This window comes from Lissotriton vulgaris, chromosome 5, assembly GCF_964263255.1.
Source record: "Lissotriton vulgaris chromosome 5, aLisVul1.2, whole genome shotgun sequence".
Lineage (NCBI taxonomy): Eukaryota > Metazoa > Chordata > Amphibia > Caudata > Salamandridae > Lissotriton > Lissotriton vulgaris.
The window spans coordinates 831,819,773-831,840,648 of NC_141693.1; the positions used below are offsets into that span (position 1 = coordinate 831,819,773).

Sequence of the window (20,876 nt, forward strand, 5' to 3'; positions counted from 1 at the left end):
CACCAGTCCCAGGCCCCACTGCCAAGATTGCGGTCACCGGCCTCTGCAGCGCCGAGCTGCACGGCGGGAAGATTCCTGGACCCCTCCGATATCCAGTTAGGCCGGGCAAAGCTGCGGGTACTGCCTCAGTGCCGTGATTCAGGCCAAAGAAGCAGTGGCTGGCCGGAGCCCCCTTGGCGTGCATGCGTAGCGAGACCACGCCCCTATAAATTTTTTTAATACATATTTCTTTTCTTTGGTAGCAGTTATAGAATATTTATTTATATTGTAAATATGCAATACATATTTATATAGTGTGCCTTTTTAATAACATACATTTTGTTACAATTTTTTCATTGTGGTTTTTATATTATTTGCATAATTCATAATAAATAATATATTTTGTATTATATTATTTACATTTTAAATATAAATTATATTATAAGGGTAAGAAAGCATTTTATAAAATATTTATTTTTAACATTAATGCAGTATTTCGCATTTTTAGCAAGCAGTAGAATTTGTTTTCTTACACTGGTAAATTAACAATTTTTTTAATGTATAATAAATATTATTTGTGTTCTAATATTCACTCTTATACTTTAACAATTTTAAACAGAAAAGAAAAAACATTTTGTACATTAGTAATATTAATTAGTATTTTCTAAACTTTTTTTGAATTACATTTCTAATGTACATGGAGTTTCATGTAGAAAAGTATTTTTCTTATTTCAATTAGGCAGCCATTTTTTAAACTAAGTTCTATTTTGTAGGCTATCTGTGTTCTTTTAGTTCATTTCTGAAGGGAGAAGCTCGCGATTGGAAGCTGCATTGCATCAGTTAAGGTAAGTTTAATTTAATTGATTTTAGGCTTAAATTAGGAGTTGGGTGAAAGTAGCTTGATAGTCTATAATGTATGTAATGATTGGATTTTGTGTCTTTTGTGAGGTTTAGTTTGTAGTTTTGCATATGCGAAATGCTGTTAGTGCATTGATAGGTTTGGGTTAGGGTTTGCTATATATGCTTAATTATGTTTAGAGTATGGTGTTATTAGTATGTTTATGTGTGTTTATCAATGATTTTACTGTAAATTTGTGCGGGAGGGATTGTGCTGGCTTTTCCACAGGTTTTTGACATTTGGAAGTTGCCGTTTGGAGAAGTATGCTTCTTTTTTAAGGAACTGTGCATTAGTTTCTAGTAAACTAATAATTATTTTACAGTTCCTTTATTTTTGGGTATTCCTGGAGCCTTTCTCTTTTGCATTACATTTTTAGGGTTTTTATGGATTCAAACCTATGGCTATATTGCCAGCGGATTATATTTTATACAGTTATATTTTTCATTTTTTGGGGGACTAAGTATTGGGACTTTTTTAAGTTTGGATTTATTTATGGCAGTTTGGATTACATTCTTCAGCTACAAAAATTTAAGTTACTTTAAATTAATAACAATCGGAGGGAAATGTAATTTTTGTAATTGTTATTGATATTTTCTACTATATAAAATAAATGTATTATTTCAATTTTTTTAAGTTTAAATTAATTGACATATTTATATTTTAGTTGTTTGAAAAGAAATGTTTAGTTAAGAACTCAGTTTACAATTAAGATTTTTCTATGTTTATGTATTTATGTTTTAAAGTAGGGATTTAACTATTGTTTCTAAATATTCTAGCCCTTTAGAATTTGGATAGAGTCTTAGGGTCCCTTTATGATGGCGATCAGACTTTGTCGGCCGGCCACATTAATGGTAAACGGGACCAACCGCCAGAGGTGCGGCAGTCCCGCCAGGCCCATTAGGATGCGATCACCACCCTGGCGGTCGCATCCCGCATATTTAACATTGCGGCAGGCGGTGCTGTAAGCAGCACCCGCCGCAATGTGAAATATGCATCTTGTGCATTGGCATGCACAATGTGACAGGCACATGATAATAAGGCACTGCTACCATACTGTCTGACTTTTCAGCCCAGCCGGAAATCCGACCGGTCTTTCTGTCTGCTGCGGTGCCCCTTGCCATACTAATATGGTGGGGGTGACACAGGGACATTTGGTGGCCAGATCAATCCGCCTGAGATCATAATAGGCCCCTAACTTTGTATTGTAAGTGCTCGAACATTGTTTTAGTTTGTTTAGTTAGTTTTGGACCGAGCTGTGTTGCAGACTGTTCAAGTCTAGGTTGTTGGTAGCTTTGTTCTTTTTGTATTGATTGTAATAATTTATGTAGCGTTGGTTGGGTTCTGCCGTTTGTGGCTTGGGAAGTATTATGCCATCCTTCCACAGTGTTAATAGTTTTTGCTCCTTTGTTTAGGGTACTGTTATATACATTCCACCATGGTATGTGGTATTTAGGCTGTCTTCTGTGTCCAGATCTGTGTAGCCTTCCCACCCAGGTATCCTTGAAATAGTCGAGTAGGGGACTTAGTTTATGTTGATTTATTTGGTAGTAGGGGCTTTCTATTAATAAATTATAGTGTTCTGCTACATCAGTTATTGGGACGTATGCTAGTGCAATTACCTTTTTACTTTCATAATCCAAATTGCTATTAGTTGCATATTCTAAACTATGATTAGATTTTTGAAGGTGTCTCCATATGCATTCATTAAAGTTGTAATAGCAACCTTGTATTGCTGTGTGAGGGTAGTTTTTCAGACTGGCTTGTATCATTGACTGTTCAAAGTCTACGATAATTTTTTGAGGATAGTAATTATTAGTTTCTTGCTTTACTTTTGTTAAGAGTTCTGCATAGGTAGTGGTTTGCTTGTTTGGTAACAGGTCATATATATAAAGGGGATGTTGGTATAGTGATACAGTCCATGGATTGTGTACGATTGGTAAAATGGCTTGGGAATATTTTAAATGTTCCATTCATCATCAATGTCTCACAATTCTGTAGTCTAAGTACGTTTGTGGAAGTTGCAAATATTATAATCCTTCATTATGAGTTACATTGAGTTCAGGTGGTATTTGAATTTCACTGAAACTTTTGGGGACAGGTGAGGTGGTCGTAGCTGATTTTTTTGTGCTAGCTGTTAGAATTTTTAAAGTTGAGACAGAGGGTTAATTGGCCGGTTGCATGTTCTGGAACTTGGGGGAGTATGGCTTTTAGTATTTCAGTAGTAGGTTTTTGAGAGCTAGTGCTAGCTTCTTTCAGAATCTCTAAAGCGTCTCCCACTTCTATTTCAGCTATGTTAGGGGGTGCTTATGTTCCTTAACAATTAGTGCAGTGGTTTCCTTTGTTGTAGCCCTCCCATAACATGCATTTGCATAATATTTGCTGCATTTCCAAATAATTCTGTCACCTGTCTGTTTTTCTTGGGTGTAGACATATCCCATATAGCATAATACAAGTTTTCCTATCTGGGAAGTAATACATTTTGCACCTTCAGTCATTCTGACGATGCAAATGCTATCAGAAATGTATATAAAAATATTAAATGTATTGTAATTGTTTTTATTGTTATACAGATTTCCATACACAAAATTATCCTTACATGCTTTAATATGTTTAACTTTTTTTGACTCTGAGACGTTTCTGTTGGTGCTTGCCTTAAGTGTTTCTTTTTATTTTCTGCAGAAAAAAATATTAATTTTAAATAATTTGTTTAACAGCATTTTCTGTATTTTGGGGTATGTGTGGTTAGTGAGTGCTTTGGGTTGGGATTTTTAGTTGTTATATTAGTTAAATTGTGATTTATACTTCATTTTTTTGCAAGGTGGTTTTTTGATGATTTTTGTAGTTAGTTGAGTGTCTTTTGGACTTTCTGTAGAGGAGATATCATTAAAAAAACAATACATTAATTATTTAGTTATAGTAAAAAGTGCTTTCTGAATATTTTATACAGTTGTAACATTAAATTGATATTTTACTTACTTTGCGAAGTTGAAATCAGAGTTTTCAATAAGGAAGTCAAATGTTGCAGAAGCAATCCAGCAGAGATTCCCCTTAGTCTTGGTTTTGTTGTTGTGAATTAAATAATGTTACATTTTCTTTAGTTTATATAGTGTTTGTTTAATTGTTCTTCAAATCTTATTGGGTTATTTAAGTTCTAGGTATTGTCATTGGTTGTTACTAATGTTTTCAATTATTTTGCCAGTTGATTCCTCATGTGGCAAATGCTAATTAATGTTTAGTTAAACTTTTATTTATTCTTACTTTATTTAAAAGTATAATAGTATATATTGTGTAATTTACATTGTATTGATTGTATATTAATAATTATTTAGTTTATATATTCTGTTTGCAAAGAGTAATTCATTTGGTGGATTTAATTATGTTAGTTATTTTTTTATTATAATTGATCTAATTTGTATTCTATTTATTTAATATGTTGTGTGTGTTTGTGATATTGCTTATATATTTTTTGTTATGTATTGTGTTATTAGAAATATTTTTAAGGTTTCAACATTTTTTGGGGGCGATAATTGTGTGGTCTATATTTTTGATATTGATATTTGTGTCATTTTGTAGGTTTATTAAATGTTTACAATATTAGTTATAACAATATTTTTTTATCAATGTTATTGTTTGACGATATTTTTGTGTCCATATTTGTGCATTTTTTAAAATAATTATAGAATATTGACATTAATGTTATCGATATTTTTGTAGGTCGATATTATGAGTGTTGATGTTATGTCAGTGATCCACTTTTTCCATTTCGCGATTATCTACTAGGAAATCACAATTTTGTTATATCTAAATTTCTGATTTCCTAATTGCAAATCAAAATCTTTGGGAATCCTCTATTGCGATTCCCAAATAGGGATTTCTATGCATTTGCACTTTAGAAATAAGACATCCGAAATTTCATACGTATGGCCCTAAGATCCATATATAGTATGAACACGTTTTGCAATAGAGACAGAAGAGGTCAAACCGTTCCACACATAATGCCCTAGAAGCCTGCACTGCTCTTCTATCGAACATCAAGTTGCCATACACCAACTACAGCAGTAGAAAGACTGTGAAGCTGCAAGCCTGTCAGGATGATGTGGCAGAGAGCAACCAGAGGTGCTCACAGATAGTCCAATGGCATTCTTTCAATAGTGAAAGGCAAGAAACAAGATTACATGAGGAAAAATGTATGTTGCATTATGCATGTGAAATTCCCTAGTGTTTAAGGGGTTTTATAATTGAGCAGAATTTAAATAGCTGAATGAAGTGGAACCAAAATCCAACTATGAGATAAAGATGAATAAAAGGATGGAAACTGACAGAATGACTATGCCTTAACCAATATCAAACACCAAAAAAGATCAAAACAAGATCATCTCCTTGAAAAAAAGTCAGCATAAAAGTATAACTAAAAAATACATTTGAATGAAAGAAATTGTACCTGACACATGAATTCAACAGGATTTGTTGCATTTTCCAACAGGCTTCTAATTTCTTCCATGTCAGTGTAGTATCTGATTTGTCCTGCACATATCATTAAGTCATCACAGTAAACCTTCAGCGTAACAAGTCCAGACGGCAGATCTGTTAAAAAACAGACAATCATATTAAAATGAATAGTAACAAATGAAATCATTCACCATTTCTTTTCATCCAATATTTCCTTAGCCTAAGTCAACAAATCCGGTAGAGTAGTCATACTGTTGCAAGTAAACTTTGCACATTATGAGCATTTGCAGGGGTACATGTAAAATTAAAGCATGAGACTCTGGTCTTGAGGGTATGAAAAAAACATGCAAAAGCCAATGTTATAAAGAAAGGAAGCAATTTCTCTTTTCCCAACAATACATCATCAAGATGATGACATGACAGAAGACTCAGGGGTCAAGGGATTTTAAAAGAAGACATAAGATAGTATGTGAGTGCATGACTTAGAGTTCCGATGCTCCTCAGTTCGCAAGTTACATTTCCCCAATAAGACATCCCTAGGGACTCTGCAGCAAAACAGTTCAATACCAAGGTAAGAAACTACTTACTTCTAGAATCTCAGTAGCTCTCTCTGTATTACTTGCCAGTCCTACCATTTGAGGTGCAGGCAAAATTATACATTTACCAGTAGGATTTTGCAGAGGAAACTGCCTACAAAGCACCAGGTTCCCAGCCCATACACATGAGCACAGCGTGCAAGCAATTGGGAGGGCATTTCTCTTCTGGGTAGAGGGGGTGCAGTGCATGCACTTTATTAAACTGTTCTGCTCTTTATTAATCAAGGAGGGAGATGTATGTAGGGCGTTCGTGAGCACACACACACACACAGTATGCTCAATTGTATTTGGTGCTCACTTTACTGAGACATGATGCAATTTTCAAACATTGGAGCGGTGCAGTATACCAGGAATCCCACAAATCATCCTTATGACTTTTTAAACAAAATGGGTCTACGTCTATCCTGCAAGTCGCAAGTGTGATTGCAGGTGTTCACAGCAGGCATATTTCACAATACAATATCCATGAAAGCACGCACACACTTACAATGTACTGTACTGCATCTAAGATAATGTGCTTTGGCGTCCCACAATATATTAGTAGAAAGTTCTATATAAGTGTCATAATACAATACACATGCACAGCACAAAGAGATATTTGTATGGGGTAGATCAAACGCTGCTCAGACAACCAATGGAAGGCTATTAGCAGCAGCTTTCAATTTCTGGTGATTGCTGGTGAGGACAGAGGTCAGGGCTGCTGAAAACATGGTGTTAGCTTTCTCCCACTTAGGCACATAGATTATGCTGATGTTTACCACCTGTGAATATCTGCCTATTGAGCACACTCAACCTAACCCATATCAGCGTGTATATATGGTTCACCAGAAAGATTTTGAAAAGCTATGAAAAACTATGGGAATCAGGACATATCCAGTGTAAGTAGTCATATTGAAGACCATGGCTGCCTGGAACAACTCGCATGAAACAAACACATACAGTAAACAAACAACGCTCAGTTGCTGATGTTTACCACCTGTGAATATCTGCCTATTGAGCACACTCAACCTAACCCATATCAGCGTGTATATATGGTTCACCAGAAAGATTTTGAAAAGCTATGAAAAACTATGGGAATCAGGACATATCCAGTGTAAGTAGTCATATTGAAGACCATGGCTGCCTGGAACAACTCGCATGAAACAAACACATACAGTAAACAAACAACGCTCAGTGCAAGAGTATCCTCCTTGTTGTGTTACATTTGGAGTTTATAATAGCTCTTGGTGATTTATTAGGTGAACTGGAAATTCATTAGGCAAACATTTTCAGGCCAAATCAAGTGGAAAACAAAGTATCAAGAGCAATACCACAAAAAAGGAGCTTCATGGTCTCGTTGCAGGTATAAAGGGTGAAGATATGTAAAGATTCTTATCGGAAATACCACATGTCTGTCAGAAGTTGTGAAGAAGCATGCACTCACTCCTTTAAAGTCTCCTTCTTCCACCTACTGAGTACATAGTCAAGAGGTCACCATCAACAAGGTATATATGGAAATCAAAATGGGAGCAATCCTCTGGGATATGGGGAAGGCCTTAAATACATACCTACCTAAGATCCCAATAAAAAGTAAAAATTGATAGGTATGCACCTTAGCAAATACCCGATCTTTCATAACAATGATGTTGTCTCTCAAGTAGAATTACCAACCCTTTGCTTATAACAGATCCATGTTGAGGGGAGTCGCTCCAGCTTCTGCCAAGTATTATAGAGTAATAAAATATCGCAAACCTGTTAGGCTTTAAAATTGGGATAAACTAAACTATGTTAAGTCAACTTTCTGGTGCAAAGATCACAATCAAGGTCTACAATTTAACTAATAATTACTCAGAGTCAAGAGCATATTGCCATAGTCTAGTCAGACTCTAAGGGGCACATGCATCAACATAGCGATTTTTAAGGAATCTCAATTTAGGAATTCCAATTCCTTAGCATGTAGGAATCACATTTCATTTTGCGATTCCTAAACATTACCCAATAGTAACTAGCAATTTGCGAATCGCCTAAAGGTCTCAACGCCGCCTGGTTCACCACTGACCTCCAAGAAGCCAGGTGCTCCTGAAGACGCCTCGAGAAGAATAAAACCACTGAAGACCTGAACAACTACAGGAACACCATGAACGAATACCACCAGCACATAATTGCCACCAAGAGGACCTTTATCTAGAACAAAATCACCTCCAATGCAAGAAACGCAAAAGAACTCTTCAACATGATACAGCAATTCACCAAACCCCACAATGAAGGCATGGACGTCACTCCATCCCAGGACCTCTGCAACAAGCTCGGCTCCTACTTCCACCTGAAGATTAAGGCCCTCTACGACAACTTCAGCAAACAGACTCTGGACACCACCCCCCTCTCCACCACCAACAACAGGCCGACCATCACCACCTGGAAACCTGCTACCACTGAAGACATCACCAATACTATGAAGAACACCCACTCAGGGGCTCCCAAGGACCTTGCCCACCCCACATCAACCACAGAGCCACTGCCGCCATAGCTCCGGAACTTGGCCGGACCATCAACGCCTCCCTTGAATCCAGCATCTTCCCCGATGAGTGGAAGCAGGCAGAAGTCAGGACCCTCCCCAAGAAACCCTTGGCCCACCTGAGGGACCTGAGAAACTACCGGCCCATCTCTGTCTTTCCCTTCGCAGTCAAAGTCACAGAGAGATTCAAAAACACCCAGCTGACCACCTTCTTCGAAGAGAATGCCATCCTGGAATCCTCCCAGTCCAGTTTTCACAGCAACCACAGCACCAAGACTGCCCTCCGCACTGCCACTGATGAAATCTGCATGCTCCTTGACCAGGGCCACACTGCGGCCCTCATCCTACTAGACCTCTCCGCCGCCTTAGACACCGTCTCTCGCCGCACCCTTGCAGCCAGACTCCATGACGCTGGCATACGAGGAACCGCCCTCGACTGGATCTGCTTCTTTCTCTCCGGCAGAACCCAAAGGGTCAGACTCCCTCCCTTCCTCTCAGAACCTACAGCGATCAACTGTGGCGTACCCAAAGGATCCACGCTCAGCTCCACGCTTTTTAACATCTACATGGTCCCCCTCACCGCCATCGTCAGGCAGCATGGACTCTATATAGTATACGACGACACCCAGCTAATCCTCTCTCACGCAGAACCCCGAAGACACCAGACTCAGCTTCCAAGAAGGAATGAAAGACGTTGCAGCCTGGATGAGCGACAGCTGCCTAAATCTGAACATGGAGAAGACAGAGGTCCTTGCCTTTGGACCCTCCCCCACGGCGTGGGACAGCTCCGGGTGGCCCCCTGCCCTCAGAACCCCCGCATCTCGAGGGACCACGTCCGGAACCTATGCATCATTCTAGACTCCTCCCTCACCATGACCCGCCAGATCAAACCCGTCGCCTCGACCTGCTTCAACTTGCTCTGCACCCTCCGCAAGACCTTTAGGGATCCTCCATGAATGCAGAAAGACCGTCACCCATTCACTCATAACTAGCAGACTGGACTATGGCAACAACCTCTACACTAAGGGTGGGCGTAAAATCCGTTTCGCGGGCGAATTTGCTGATTTTTCGCGATTTCGCGATCCGCGAATCTCGCGAAATCGCGGTAAAATCCGCGAATCAGCGGGGTTGAATTTTCAGCCAAGCAAGGGTTACAGCAGCAGGTGCAAAAGTTGAACCTAATTTCTTTGTAACCTTTTACAAAAGGGTTACAAACAAATTAACTTCAACTTGGACACCTGCTGCTAATTGCTTCCTGGCGCCTCATTGCCTACTTGCAACTATTCTCTGACCCTGCTCTGACCCTTGAAGCAGGGTCAGAGAATAGTTACAAGTAGGCAATGAGGCACCTGTCCAAGGAATTAAACCTCATCAGGAAGTACTTACAGATATAAAAAACAGGAAGAAGGGAGAGGATGGCAAATACACCCATTTTGAGTTGTCAGGAGGGGTTAAACTGAAAGAGACCTTTACAGTACAATTTTCATATGCATTTTGCTAAAAATAAAAAGCTGTATGTTCTGTAGGGGCAACTCAGGAATCTGGCCCTTCAGAGATCCGGCCTCTCTTTCTTTCTCTCGTTCTCTCTCTCCCTCTCTCTTTCCCTCTCATTCTCTCTCTTTCTATCTATCTATCTATCTATCTCTCTCTCCCTCTCCCATAAACGACTGCATGGGTAACTTCGCTATGCAAGCGGCTCGCGAAGACGCAAAAATCCCCGCGAACACGCAAAAAACCCCGCGAACACGCAAAAAACCCAGCGAACACGCAAAAAAACAAAAATCCGCAAATTTGCACAAATTCGTGAATTTTGCAGATCGCGAATTCGCAAATCCGCAAATTCGCGGATCGCGAATTGGCAAAATTCGCCCATGCTTACTCTACACTGGAATAAAAAAAACCTGCTACACAAGCTCCAAACCATTCAGAACACAGCAGCCAGACTTGCCCTTGGAACCCCTCGACACAAACACATGACCGCACACCTACAAGACCTCCACTGGCTACCCATCAAGAAGAGGGTAACCTTCAAGCTACTCACCCAGGCCTACAAAGCCCTCCACAACATTGGACCCAAATACCTCAATGAAAGAGTCTCCTTCCACGTACCCAAAAGGAACCTCCACTCCGCTGCCCTCGCCCTGGCAGAGACCCATGCATCTGCAGAATCAAAAAAGGTGGAAGAGCCTTCTCCTACATCACAGCAAAGACCTGGAACGAGCTCCCAGTCAACCTCCGACGCTTCCCCACTCTGCACACCTTCAGGAGGAGAATCACAACCTGGCTTTTCGACTAATCCGGAGCTGCAAGCCTCCCCCCCCCCCCCCCTCGCCCCCCAGCGCCTTGAGACCATAAACCATGGATTAATTTTTTGATTGATTGATTTCAGGGCGAATGAATGGGGCAGCAATCTTCTCAAATCTGTGCTGCTTGCATGGGATGTGGCCATTTTGGCTTGGGAAAGTCTGTTGAGGGCCACAGGGACCTAACCAGATGAACTTGCTTTCTCAACGGCAGCCATCACAGTATGTTAGAATTAGTGTGAATTCTACTTGTACTGTTTTTTTTTTTTAATCACCTGCAGTCACATCATTCACACAAGTCCAGTAGGGAAGGGGAACAACTGATGTTGCATAATCAACATTACGTTAGTGATTCCAGCCACTGAAGATGCAGTACTGGTCATACAACATAACTATACAGCCCTAAATGTAGAGCTTCAGGCAGAATTACAACTAGCATTGATTCAAATAGTATTAGATGTTGTTTATCCTCATTCAAGCAATTAAATATTTAAAGATGGTAATAGCATAATATCTGTAGAGCCTACTCTAGGACGGGAATCCCTACAATCATGAAAAACAACAAAAACACCTGGCCACTCTTAGATTTATCTTACTGTTATATTACTAAAGAATGAAAGGTGTGCATGAAAGGTTGTGATTAGTTTCACAGATCAATCCGATTATAAAAGTGCCAAGTGAATGAGAAAACTTGCAAGTCTAATATTCACAAAGAACAACTTTTTATTTATTAAGAAGTTCCTTGTAGCCCTGTGTAAGTCAAGTTGAATCTTGGGCCTTTCATGTACTCCAAAATTGGGAAGGTTCTTCCCTTTGACACAGATTAAATGGCTCATGTTTCCTGTTATGTTATCATATGTGTTTTGTAAAATGTACTTTAACCGCAAGGATATCCTGGTGCTAAGCAGGTGTGTGTGCCTCGCGCTACTTAAGGTAGGTTGTTCAAACGAAAAGCCAGGTCTTCAGCTTCTTGCAGAATTCAATAAGAGAGGCGGAGGTTTTCATGTGAAGAGGGAGCTTGTTCCACGCTTTAGGAGCAATTCCATCATCCTGATCTGGTTCTATGTTCAGGTAGCATGTCGACTAGTAGGAGTCCTGCAGAGCAGAGGTGTCTAGATGGTTGGTGGAATGTTCAGGTAAGTGGGGCCTGAGTTGTGGAGTGCCTTGAATGTGTGTGTGAAGAGTCTGAAATGAGCATGTTTCTGTACTAGAAGCCAGTGTTGTTCCCTGAGGTGTGGTGTAATGTAAGTTCTTTGTGGGAGGTTGAAGATGAGTCCTGCTGCTGAGTTCTGTATGATCTGTAGTCTTCTAGTGAGTTGCTTGGTGATTTTGGCGTAGAGGGTGCTCCCATAGTCCAACTTGCTGGTGACTAGGGTGTGAGTGACAGTTTTTCTTATGTTACTTGGGAGCCATTTGAAGATCTTTCTCAACATTTTCAGGGTATGGAATCAGGATGCACCCACTGCATCGACTTGTGCAATCATGTCCAGTTTGCTGTTGATGAATATTCCCATGGTCCTGGCATGGGTTCAGGGTGTGGATTTGGGTCTGAGTTCCGAAGGCCACCAGTTGGAGTACCATGGTGAGGTGTTCTTCCTGGAGATCACTATTTCTGTCTCGTCAGTGTTGAGCTTGAGGCAGTTGGCTTTCATCCAATTAACAACTTTGGTCATGCAGGTGGTGAATCTGTTTCTTGTGCTGTGGGTCTTGTTCGAGAGGAAGAATATGAGTTGCATGTTGTCTGCATTTGAGAGGATGTTGATGTCATATGCATCAATGACACTGGCCAGAGGGATCATGTATGCATGGAAGAGGATGAGGCTAAGCGATGAACCTTGTGGGGACTCCACTTATGGGTAAGCAAGACTTCCGAGGAGTAAGGTGCCATGCTGACAGCTTGTGTTCTGTCCCTTAAGAAGTAGCAGATCTAATGGAGAGTGGCTCCATGGATGCCAATCTCGTGCAGACGCTTGATGAGGGTGGGCTGTAAAACTGTGTCAAATGCTGCAGAGACATCCAGGAGAATGAAGGCTGCCAGTTCTACCCTGTCAAGTATCCTGCAGATGTCATCTGTGGTGGCAATGAGTGCTGTTTCTTTAGTGTGTTTGGCTCTGAATCCAGACTGCATGGTATTGAGAAGGTGGTAGTTGCTGAGGTGATAGGTGAGGTGGTGGTCGATTCGTTTCTCTAAGACCTTTGCAGGGTATAGTAGGATGAAGATGGGTCTGTAGTTAGAAAATGTGGCTGGGTCAGCAGATGTCTTCTTAGAAAGGGGCATGACGGTGGCATGTTTCCTGAGTCTAGGGAGGTATTGAGGATGGGTGCTAGAGCTTCACTGATTGGTAGGAGTGCTTTGGTAAAGGAGTGGTGAATGCAACGGTCAGATGGAGTCCCAGAGTGGATGGTCTTCATGGTAGCAGCTATCTCAACAGAGGTAACGGCAGGCCACAAAGTCAGGCCTCATTCATTGGCCATTATGGGAAGTTGAATAGCAATGGTAACGGAGACCAGTTGAGGTGATTTTGTTACAGAAGAATTTTGAGAGCTTATTGCAAAGGCTTCTGAGGAGGTGATGTTGCTGAAGGCGGTAGGAGGCTTAGTGAATTCTTTGATGATGGCAAGGATTTACTTGCTGTTGTTAGTTCCGACATCAATGCAATGTGCACTTGGTCTTCCAAATCTGCTGGTCATAGTGTCTCAGGGCTTAATTGAAGATGTCCTTGTCTGCAGTGTCTTGACTTGTTCTCCATTTTCACTCCAGTTTCACCAGCCTGAGTTCCTCTGTGTACCAGTTGCCTTGTGGTCTGGCTCTTGCCCATGGGTTGCTCTTGAGGGGAGCGATGGTGTTGGTGCATGCAAGGATCCCGATTTTTTTATTTTTAATGGCTTTCAGCAAGTCACAAGTGTGCTCGGATCGATGCCTGGAGGGGGCGGAAGCACACTTCTCTTCTGAAATGCTTTTCCAGCTCCGGTAGGTAGTTCCTTTGATGGTTGGTCTGTGATGATGTGGGATAGGTTTACTGAAATTGACAAGGACGTGGTCTGTCCAGGTCATAGTTGCTGGCTTGTCGTTTATGATGTTGCTGATTGAGGAGAATAGGCGTCCGGCAATGTGGGTGAGTTTAGTAAAATGCTGGGTGAGTCCAAGGTTTGCAAGGTTTTCTAGAAAGGCTCATGTAGTTTGGGTCGATGTAGTCTTCTAGGTAAAAGTTATGGTCTCAGAGGATGAAGGTGCTGGTTTTGATGGATGAATGGTGCAACAAAGTCTGTGATGTTGCTGAAGAAAATGGTGCAAGGTGCAGGTGGTCTGTATATGAGGGTTCCATCCAGGGAGAATTGGCTCTGATGTGTACATTGAATGTGAGTTGCTCCATGAAGCTGGTGGTAGGGGGAGTGTGGGTGGTGCAGCTGATTGTATCTTTGAATATGATGGTGACTCCGACTCCAGGCTGGCGCTGATGGTCATGCCTAATGACCTTGTAGCCAGCGGGGATTGTGGCAGTGATATCTGTGCCGAGGGTGGGTTTAGACATGTTTCTTTGAGAAAGAGTAGGTTCGGAGCATCGTCTTGCGGTAGGAGCCATGTCTGTGTGGTGATGGAGCGTAGATGTTATCATGCATCCAACCTAACCAATTCCTACCTATGCAAATTGATTTACAATACCTTTTTTAAATGGACAAGACAAAGCAAATTATATGTTTATCTGCTGAGAAAAAATGTCATATGTACACTCATGTTTTAGATACGGCATTGTAAAAGCATGCAGAATGCTAGAATGTATGAAAATGGATTCTGCTGCCACAGACACAAGTCTGGCCTCCTGATGCTGACCGAAACTCCAGCAGGGGAGGCCTGGACAAAAGGTTTCCTGTCACAGGGAGGTGTTACACCACCCCAGACAGGAGATAGTGGATTGGGGCAGGGAGAGCTGAATGAAACTAGACACTGCCTGGGGCACACAAGGTGTCCCATGCAAAGTCCAGCTCAAACCAGTGCTGGGGCACTCCAGCCACAGCTCTGGCACGAAACTGGACAAAGGGAAAGGGGTGTAACCACCCCCTTACTGGGTCCCACCCATAGGAGGGACCTAGGAGGAGAACCAGCCCCTTCATTTTGAATAAAGGTAGGAGCTGTGCCATGGCACAGCAGATCATTCTGACTGAAACTTTAATACGAAACTCTGGACCCTTCGACATCCTACTCGACGTAGAAGACTGAAGAATCTCCCTTATGGTCAAGGAGTGGCCACCCTGGGCAAGCAGGCACCATCAGCGCTCAAAGGTTTTCTTTGCCGTTGCTCCTGCCGGAGCTTGAACAACAGAGACCGTCAAGACCTGGACTCCCAGACTTCCAACAGCCCGATCCACAGTCCTAGCAAAGCTGAGACCCGTGGAGGCTACATGAGACGTGGGACTGGCCATCTTGGAAAGCCAGCAAAGTGCTTCCTGTGCAGCTCCCGAGGCCCCCTTGGAGCTGTGCAATGGGGATTGAGAAGCCCCAGCCCTGAGCAGCCTGTGCACTGAAGATCACCTCTCCACACTCACCGAGTGCTGCGTGGGGCCCTTTTGCACTTTTCCTGCTCGACGCGTTGTCCGGTCACTTGCCCGTTGGCTAGTGGCCTCTGTGACGACGATCTTTCAACTTTACACTGCTAGTCTAGTTGCTTCAGACTGGCCGTAGCTTCCCTGAAAAGAAGCCACCGATCTGACCTGGCTGGTCCGATCCAGAAGCCATCTTTGAGTCCTGTGTGGTTTGCATTTGCCAAGGCCTGTTGACTCAGATTCGAGGACCGACACCGCCGACAGCGAGAGCCTTTGTGGGACAGCCCGTGTTCAACTCCTGTTTGTCATCGATACTTCCTGGTCCACGTGGCAGCTGAGACAAACTACTCAACAGCACCTGATCGCAACCCGACTTTGCCTGGTTCCTTCCTGGTTCCATCCTGGTCACTGGCTAGTGGCCTAAACTCTGTCCCGTCTGCTTTCAGGTACTCTACATCTTTGATCCACCCTTGGATCCAACCGGACTCTTCTCTCCTGGTCGCCTGCAGCATCTTTTCCTCCAGGCTCCATAGAACTCCACGACGAAACCCGACATCCTTTGGCACCTGCTTCCTGTGGGTGAGGTAACAAGAGTACTCCGGTGCTCCTGTAGTGCATTACACCTCTAGTGTCCTAGTTTTAAGTGGCTAAGTTCTAGTCCAGTCGGAAGACTCCTAAACCAGTAACTTTATAATTTTTACACAACATTGACTTGTATGGTAAACGCGGTTGCCTATAGACACTGCACCCGCATCCTGTGGGCCTCCTATGTCCTAACCTTCGTTAGTCCAGTGTAGCCCCAGCGATTCTCAAGGCCCCAGGCCTTACCATCGTTCATGACGTGGTACTTATACCACTTTTTTAATATATGGTTTGAGTGGCCACCCGGCCTATCCATAATTGTGCAGCTTATTGTATGTTATATGAAGTTCCTTGTTTAACGCTTGTGCTTCTGTGCTCATAAAGAGTATAGGGGATTATTCTAGTAATAAATACATATATTTTATAATATATAACTTGTGTGGTGTCCTTTCAGTTGATGTTAAAAGGATTGCATATGGTAAAACAGCTGGCTTCACATGCCCTCTTGAGTTTAGCCTAAGACTGCTTTTGTCCATGCTACCATTAGGATAGCTGGTCTATAAGGTTGATTTACAACCAATCACCATAAGGGTCATTTGGACTGGTGCAAGGTGCTCACTAGAATAGTGATCATCATATACCAGGCCAACTTCTCACATTGGTGTGCAGCGGTTGGGATTTGAGCTCGCTGTTTGTTTTACCAATTGTAATCTTTGACGATATCATTTGAAAGATCCCATCAAGTACCTTAGGTACATATAAACAAAGCTTTACATACTTAAGTTCTACTGAACTTAGTGGTTGTATACCAAAGGGTTGAGCACACCCTGATTACAACCTCTAGAGAGGTTCAAGTAGGTAAACACATAGTGTAGGTAGGTACACACACCTCCACCTCACTAGTCATGGCTGGCACAGGTGAACCACTCAGTTCTTTGCCTGTGGGTGACCCTCCCAAGGCACCAACCGGCTATGGAAAACTCAGCTTCAGAGACTTGAGTGCCTTGTGCATCTCAAGAGGGCTGAAAAGGGGTCATAAGCCCACCATCCCCATCCTGATACATATCCGGGAGACAGCTGATATTGAGAAGGCTGCTGAAGCCCTCCCAGGTAATACAGGAGCAGGGGCCCCCTTAGAAGATGACACCATCACTACAGAGGATGAGGAGGTAGATGGCGATGAGTCAGATGATCAGAGGGATGGCCAGGTTCAGGTCAGAAGACTTAGCAGGGCCAACTTAAGCCTACATGGGGATGGAGAGGGGTTACCCCTTCCCAGACCTAATATTAGAGTTCACCCTGGCAAAATAAGGGACAGATCTTCTTCCAGGGAGTCTATCCTTTCTAATGCCTCAAGGGGATCTCAAAGGGGAATGACTTCCCCCCAGAGAAGAGAGCATGAGGCTAGGATGATAGCTGTCCAACTTCAGATAGAGAAAGAAGAGATAGCCCTGGCCCAAGCTAAACTTGCTTTAGCAAGGGGACACAAATTAAGTGGATTAGATTCCACTGGTGGCAGCAGTATCCCTAAGGATAAAGACAGGTCCTAGGATCATAGAAACCTGAGTAAGATTGTGCCCCCCAACATAGATGGGGATGACATCCACAAATGGATGACTGCTCTGGAAAGAGCTTGCATGGTACAACAGGTTCCCCAAGATCAGTGGGCAGCACTCTTGTGGCTCTCCTTTTCAGAAAAAGGGAGAGACAAGCTCCTCACTGTTAGACCTGAGGATGCTAAAAACTACACTGTCCTGATGAGTGCTCTTATTGAGGGTTTTGGCCTAACCACTGAACAATACAGGTTGTTGTTCAGAGATACCCAGAAAGCTCAGACTCAGGACTGGACTAATTTTGTAGATTGTGCTACTAAGGCTATGGAAGGTTGGTTGCTTGGCAACAAAGTACATGACTATACAGGATTGTATACTTTGATTATGAGGGAGCAGATCCTTAGTAATTGTCAAAACCAGCTTTTACACCAGCAACTGGTGGACTCAGATCTGACCTCTCCACAAGAATTGGGTAAGAGGGCAGACAAATGGGTCCGAACCAGGATTAGGCCTAAGAATCAGGGTGGTGACCAAAAGAAAGATAATTCCAAGACTCAAGAGAAAGGTGGGGATAAATCTAAAGACAAGACTTCCCCAGGGCCCCAAAATTCCCAAGAGGGGGGTGGGTCCCAAAACACTTCCTCTACAGTTAAGAAACCTTATTGCCATGCTTGTAAAAAGCCTGGCCACTGGAAGACTGACAGCAGTTGCCCTAAGGCCAGCAATAAGGAGAATATTCTTCCAAGTAATACTCCAACACCTCCTGTTACTACCAGTAGTAATCCCCCAGGTGGTGGGAGTGCCCCCAAGAATTTGGCTGGGTTTACATGGGGAACTCAGGTGGACTCTGGCCTAACCAGGTCCCCTACCACAGCTACTCTTGTCTGTGAAAATGGCATGGGGTTTGCCAACTTCACTGCTTGTCCCAACACTTTGGTCAAGTACAGACAGGAGCCCCACATCAATGGCCAGAAAGTTGAAGCCTACAGAGATACAGGGGCCAGCATCACTATGGTGACTGACAGTCAAGTTCCCTCAGGACAACTTTTACCTGGGTTCACATATCAGGTGATCAACATTGATGGAGTGCAGAAACATCATCCCATGGCAGTAGTAAATATCAGCTGGGGAGGTGTGTCAGATGCCCCACAAGTCTTACCTTTGCTTTTGACGCGATTCCGCAGAGACGACAAGAGCAACCGTCCCTGTACCCACCTGACCCTCGTGGAAGGCAATACCCAGCAGGGATGAGATGGACGCAGGGATGGGAGCCAGGGTGTAGGGTAAAGGATAGCGTGGAGCTGGCGGGGCGTTCCGGTGGCAACTGGAAACCAAGAAAGAGCTATATCAGAGTCAGACCCAAAAAGGAACCACCCCCCAAATACACACACAGATCGTGGAACTTCCTGAGGACTCACCAATGCTTCCGGGAAGGAAGGTCCCCAGACGGGTTCAGCTCCGGAGATGAAAGGCGAGGGCAAGACGCTCCTGCGTGTTACACCCAAGTTCTAAAGAAAGCGCTCCTGCACGTTTCACCAAAGCTAGCACAAAAGAAAGCTCTCCTGCGCGTTTCACCCCAGCTAAAACAAAAGAAAGCGCTCCTGCGCGAATAGCTGAAACTGTACGTAGTCACTCAACCTGTGGCATCCCCAATATTCAACCGAAGGATTCAGGCTGAGCTGTTTCCCTTTTTTGTGCTCCTGTGCTGTGGGAAACCGATAGTACAAAGCCAAAACAAAACTCAGGTTCACTAAACACCCTCAAGGCGCTCCTGCACGTTAAGGGTTAAAGAAACAAATCAGGAGCAGTCCTGGATTACCCAGGAGAAGGATCAACCAAGCGCTCCTAAGTAGCGCAGACTTGAATGCAGAGTTGCGCTCCAGCGCGGCTTGGCTCCGTGGTGACAGACGAGCTTCAGGAAGCGCTCCTACAAGTGTGGCTGACGTGACAGACGAGCAGCGCTCAACGCGCCTTGTCTCCTGTAGAAACTGGCAGGTCTCAGCAAGCGGGACCTCCAGCAAGGAATCCGAAGCACCGAGCCGGCGGGAAACGCGATGTTTAAGCATTTCCTCCGGAAGTACTTCTGTGCTCCGCTGCCCGGGACTAGACCGGGGACTCAACTTCGAGCCGGAAGTAAGTATTCCGGCTTCCCGTGTGTGTATGCGGGGATGGCCGGCCGGCCGCGGCACCACTGCGAACCCTGACAAGGTGTCACTGGCCCCAAGAGAGTGGCAGTGTCATCAAACTTGCCTGTAGATTGTCCACTGGGGAATGATCTAGAGATCTCAGCCTGGGCTGAGGTTGAACAAGAAACCCATTCTAGAATGGTAGGCCTTCCAGAAAAGGTTAGTGGGGCTGTGATAGCCACAGCCCCAGCCCAAGCAGAATTCCTTCCTGAAGAGGTTGGAAGGGCTGTGATGGTCACAGCCCAGGCTCAGGCAGACTTCCCTGAAAAGGTTGGCAGGGCTGTGATGGTCACAGCCCAAACCCAAACTGAGTCCCTTCCTGAAAAGGTTGGTGGGGCTGAGATGGCCACAGCCCAAATTCAAACAGATGTTTGTGTTGTGAACCCTGAAACTATGGATCACTCCACTCAAACAGAGGGCATTGGGGAGGAAGAAAAGTCTCCCTCCCACCAGACATTAGATGAGAGTCAGCCTCCTCAGGGAACTGACCCTACCCCTTGTGAAGGAACTGCCCCAGAGGTAGTCAGGCCTAGCCTGGCAGAGCCTCTGATGCCAGTGGACCCTTCCAAGGTGGGACCCAGTCTGGAGCAGGTAACCTGCCCCTCTCTACTCTGCCTCAGTCAGCCCAGGGCTGTAGAGGTCAGGGAGGCCAGTGGTGTACCCCAAAGGGTCCCCTGTCCACAAAAACCACCCCATCAGCAGATTAGAGGCAGGCACCAAAACTAGCAGCCCTAGCAAGGTGAAAAAGTCAAAAACTCCTGAGGGATCTCCCATACCCTTAGTTAGGAGCCTCCCCCAGATGAATTCTGTTGGGCACAGCCAAACCTGGGACCCAAAGGCCCCAAACCTGACTTGTCCCTACAGTAAGCCAACAAAAGGGACCCAGTCTCCAGCTGTAGGCAGCCAGAGCTTGACCCTGAGAGCACAGTGCAACTCAGTCATGGAAAGAAAGGCATCCATGGTGGATAGTGATTGGAGGAAGCTGAGCCCTACATTAGTGGAGCCTCACTTCAAAACTCCATTCCCGCATCAGCCTTTTACTTTGCCAAAACACCCCACAGGTAGAGATTCCCTATGGTGGAGACCCTCTGATACCCTTAGGGTGAGGGATCGCTTAGTGGACCATGAGACAGGGGTAACCATGCTAGTGCAGGTACTTCCTTATATGGCCACTTAGGCAATATAGGCTTACCTGGTCAAGGATAGCTTTATCTCCTTTCGTTTGGGGGAGTTATGTAGGAAGGTGGATATCTGACTATGGTTACCCCAGATTTTTTTGCCTAGTGTTTAGCTA

General features: G+C 43.8%; 1 protein-coding gene across 3 annotated transcripts in view; it reads right to left on the bottom strand.

The window, feature by feature from the left end:
* PIK3AP1 (phosphoinositide-3-kinase adaptor protein 1) overlaps window positions 1–20,876 on the bottom strand; it is a 1,689,354-nt gene that overhangs the window by 1,092,119 nt on the left and 576,359 nt on the right. For all 3 annotated transcript variants that reach the window (XM_086922323.1, XM_086922324.1, XM_086922325.1), the window contains one exon: window positions 5,319–5,461. In XM_086922323.1, the coding sequence (XP_086778449.1) occupies window positions 5,319–5,461 (143 nt within the window). The remainder of the gene's footprint in view (window positions 1–5,318; window positions 5,462–20,876) is intronic.